General features: G+C 50.8%; 2 protein-coding genes across 2 annotated transcripts; one reads left to right on the top strand and one right to left on the bottom strand.

Annotated features, from left to right (window-relative positions):
- Positions 1–1,819: 1,819 nt before the first annotated feature.
- N0V96_007133 (uncharacterized protein) lies at positions 1,820–2,517 on the top strand (the record flags this gene model as incomplete). The annotated part of the gene is made up of 2 exons (XM_053196257.2): positions 1,820–2,430; positions 2,484–2,517. The coding sequence occupies 2 exons, from the start codon at positions 1,820–1,822 to the stop codon at positions 2,515–2,517; spliced, it is 645 nt and encodes a 214-aa protein (XP_053046376.2).
- An 828-nt stretch (positions 2,518–3,345) lies between these two features.
- N0V96_007132 (uncharacterized protein) lies at positions 3,346–4,550 on the bottom strand (the record flags this gene model as incomplete). Its single annotated transcript, XM_053196256.2, has 2 exons — positions 3,346–3,969; positions 4,038–4,550. The coding sequence occupies 2 exons, from the start codon at positions 4,548–4,550 to the stop codon at positions 3,346–3,348; spliced, it is 1,137 nt and encodes a 378-aa protein (XP_053046375.2).

Below are 4,550 nucleotides of genomic sequence, written 5' to 3'. Positions count from 1 at the left end.
TAGGAATCGAGTTCTTACCTTTCTTCCTTTGCAATTATCACACTGGCGATGGCTTGTTTAGTATGTCCACGGGTAATGGAGATTGAGTTTAATGACGCGAACTTACCGCCGCTCTCTTGCTGCCAACACCGGAGGCCTCCATCCGAAGCAGTCAGTGGTTTCTACGTGAGGGTAGACTTTTGCACATTAGACGTGGAAGCAGATTGGGAGAAGAAGGGGATGAAATGCGGTCAAATTCGATAGATGGAAAGGTCCAGCAAGTGGCCGCTTTTCTTCTTTATTTCCTTCGCTGTTCACAGAGGGCATGAGTGCTTGGCGGTGGCATAATTAGGAGTCAGGCAGGCAATCAGTGACTACTCTTAGAGAAAACTGCGCTAATTTCGATCGTGCAATTACAGGCGAGATGCGATGACGGATCCCATCAGCTCCATATCGATTCAATCTAGTCATCCCGTTCCAGTAGCGACACAGCTATTTAGGAGTATTCCATTGATAGTACACCAGCCATCTATGGGAATCTCTGCTTCAAGCATTAGAAGTTCAGAAGTCTTATATTGTATCAGAATCGAAAAGCAGAAAGCAAGTTTCCCTTGTTGCCTCCGCCTGATCGGCATGGGGCATGGGGGCTGGCGGTAAGATGACGAAGTGGGATATTGGCAGAATCCTAACGACCAAGAATCTCATCGTCTTCAGTCTTCATTCCGGGAGTCTCATGTGTAAGTACTTACTTACTTGATCTCACTGCATACTTTACTCACGGCAGTCTTGTCCTGCTCTTGGCAAGCTGGCGACGCAAAGCTTCCCGACATTAGGCAGCTGTCATCATCGCTGCGTCTATTCGCGGCCTGTCAGCGCTAGGCCTGGTAGCCTCAAGTTCTAATAACCCCCCGGGCCCGAGGCCCCGAAAAACCGAAGTTCTCATTTGTGTCAGTCAACCTGAGTGCCACACGATTGCGCATGAGTATGTGTGGCTGTAGCCCTCACAACGGCATAATCCTGTCCCGGTGACGGCTGGCAGACACTACTGACTTACTGAATATATAACGGCTACTGGTTCGGTGCAGCTTCAATCACGCTCTAATTTTCACTCCGACAACCAACGCGTTGTTACAGGGGCCTTCCGCCTTCACAGGGCCCGAGGGCCCGGGATTGTAATGATCTCAGCTCAACATGCGTTCATCAAAGACAGCGAAGATGCCCCGAGAACTGTTGTATTTAAGAAGGCGAGCAATCTGCACAACAATGGCCATAAACTCTCGAGCCTCACAGCAACTAGTAGGTGACATTGATTAGTTCACGTCAACTCATCATCAATCTTCATTTGATTTCATACCTTGTCCGCCATGATTCAGAGTCTCTGGAAACATTGTACCCTTATCGGGTCGTTGGCTATCTTGCAGGCTTCTGCCGCAAACATAGGCACGCCGGACACCTTTGTTGGGGGCACCCCGCCAGTGAGCACCCTCCAAGTCACTGTTGGGAGCCTTACTAATATTGCAGTGTGACGCGCTTATTGCCGCCGGCTTAGGTGGTAGGGTTTTATCGCCAACCGACTTAGGGTATGAGAAACAGGTCCAAACCTGGTGGGCTCGGAACGCCCAGCTTCATCCATGGTGCATTGTGCTACCCGAGAGTACAAATGAGGTTTCTCTCACTTTAACCACGCTCCTAAAAGCTGGCAACGGCGCCGGAGACTGGCACATTGCAGTCCGGAGCGGGGGGGCATGGCTTTCAGCTGAACAACAACATCCAGAATGGCGTCACCATCGATTTGAGCATGCTGAATTACTCCCGTTATGATGCCGAAACTAACACCGCAATGCTTGGTTCGGGAGGGCGATGGGAGAACGTCTACGCCAGTCTGGGCGATGAAGGCGTTGTGGTGGTCGGTGGCCGCGACGGCGACGTTGGAGTGGGAGGATTTCTCCTAGGCGGCGGCACATCATATTTCTCGCCCAAGTATGGATTCGCCTGTGACTCTGTCCTCAATTATGAGGTCGTGCTCACCAACGGAAGCGTCGTCAATGCGAACAAGGCCAGCAATTCAGATTTATGGAAGGCGCTCAAGGGCGGCGGCTCCAACTTTGGCATCGTCACAAGATTCGACCTAGAAGCTCTTCCCGCTCGTGATATCCACTACGAAGTCCGAATACTGCCCGCAACCGCTTCTGACGTGGTCTCCGATACACTGGTCAAGTTTGCGGATCATGACATGTCGCTTGCTGATAACGCGCTGGTCACGTTCCTCCAGTACAACGGCACGGTAGGTCCTGACATAACGATTACGGCCATCTATGTCAATACGGCTGGGCACAATGGTGTCGAAACGGCATTCGACAATCTCAGAGACATTCCGTCTATTCGCAATATTTCTGTGAAGCAGTCTGTGGCCAAGACTGCCGCCGGCTCGAAAGTCCAGGGCGGACAACTGTAAGTCTAGCTGATATCTGAACCCTTCGTTCCGACTGATCTTTGTCTCTTAGGGAGTGCTGCGGCAACTCTGTTGTTCAAAAATGATCCAGAGATTCTTCGATACTCCACCAAGCTCCACGAAGAGTTCGTCAAGTCTCTTCAGAGTTCAATCGGCCCAGAAACCTTCGGAACAATGATCTTTCTACAGCCTGTCGGAATGGACTATGGAAATATCGCAGAACAACGCGGCGGTAACATGCTTGGTCTTGAAAGATTGAAGTCCAATGCCATCATGTGGACGGGTGGTGTGTATGTGTTGACGAACGACGCAGACTTTGCTTTGGCGGAAGCATGTTTGGCTTCGATGTCGGACAAGATACAGAGATTTGCAAAGTCTGTCGGGGGCGACATGGACCTAGTCTACCTCAACTATGCCAGTCCTCGACAGGATGCCCTTGCAGGATACGGCCCACAGAATATTCAATTCATACGGGATGTCGCTACCAAGTACGACCCGAGTGGCGCGTTTCAAACAAGAGTCCCTGGGGGCTTCAAGATTGGGCGATCTGGGTAGGAGGACGCACCCGAAAAATCCTGTATGCTGAAAACTGGCGCATTCGCAGAGAGGATCTCTATTAAGGATGGTCTGTGGAACTGATTTTGAAAACCAAGGTATGGCATCCAGGAAACTTCAACGAAGCCGCAATGACCTCTCGGAATTTGGTTAATAATCCTTTCTATGGGACTTCATATCTACACGTAGACTGAGTATGTACACAGATTCAAGACCAATAAATCTTTCTGGCAGGAGTGGAACAATGTAAGCTATTGAAACGTTGCCGGTGGAGATGATGGGTTGGCGGTGTGAATGGTCGAAAAGAACTCATGAAGCAACAGGCTGCTTAATGTCTTTGACGCATCAACGTGCTGATACTATACCTGCGGAGTGTAGTCATTGACGATGCCAAAGATGAACTCTTCGTAATGACCGCGACCCTCGAAAACATCTTGTCCAACGATGCCGCCTTTGACGAGACCGTTGGCGCGTTGGTAGGCGCCCTTCTCATCTCTAACGATGAACTGAGTAGTGACATCGACCTCCATTACGTCGCCATTTCTGAGTTTGTACTTCACAGATAGGCCTTCGGTCTCAAGCAGTCCAGTGGTGGGAGGCCAGGCTGCCTTTCCGCCCTTCTGACGAACCTCCATGCTTGCCATGTCGCAGCTAACGAGAAGAACCTCTCCATTCTTTGCAACATAAGAACGTTTGCTCTCATTGCCATCGTAGTCGAGAAGGTTGTACCAAACGATAGAGTAAGGACCGAAGCGAGCGTGTCCCCAATCCCAGTAACGAGGACCATCGATGATGGACTGATTGCCCCAGTTTTTGTCGTGGTAGCCAATACCGTCTTCGAAGGCGATGACCGTGTCCTTGACGGCGAGGTCAACAGACGTCTCGGCATCGGGGACCGCGTTAGCCCAGTACAGTCCCGGCAATAGATTCTGGCTGACGCCAACTGCGCCATTCAAGTCGCAAGGGTAGTGAGCGGGAGCATTCTTTAATCTTCAACATCAGTCTCTCGAAGCTGCACAACGGTAAGAAATAGGATTAAGGAGTCACTCACGGCTTTGAAGGAGATCCTGCCATAGATACCCATGTCCTCGGAGTCGATGTTGATCGTGTATTCACCATCAGGCTTGTCCAACGAGGTTCCACTAAAGCTCCCAATACCTTTCCAGTCTCCAGTAATACCTCGAGGGCCGTTGGTGAGATGAACCCCAGCATCGGCCATAGCTTTGAAGTAGAAGTCTGTACCGTTGGGGTACACTCCCGAAACCTGGACCGCGAGAGGATGTGGGTACTGCGCAAAGTCTCCCGAGTTGAAGAAGACAATATTCAGAGTCTGGTTAGTGGACTTTGAAACAACATCAAAGTACCAGAAGTCAGTAGACTTTTTGGCAGCCGGGGTGAGCATCTTGAAACCATCGAGGTTTCCCGCCACCGAGAGATGCTCAACGCTGATAGTACCGTTGTGGTAACGAGGGGGTAGGTCGAGAAATCGAGCGTTGTTGCTAGTTGCGGCTCCGTAGGTCGAGCCAAGCATAGCAGCTGCCAGAAGTAGCTTGCAGAGGGCCAT

This window comes from Colletotrichum fioriniae, assembly GCF_027942845.1.
Source record: "Colletotrichum fioriniae strain IMI 355084 chromosome Unknown scaffold_8, whole genome shotgun sequence".
In the NCBI taxonomy this organism is placed as follows: Eukaryota; Fungi; Ascomycota; class Sordariomycetes; order Glomerellales; family Glomerellaceae; genus Colletotrichum; species Colletotrichum fioriniae.
The sequence above is the reverse complement of the archived record's forward strand: the minus strand, read 5'-3'. Positions and strand labels throughout refer to the sequence as shown.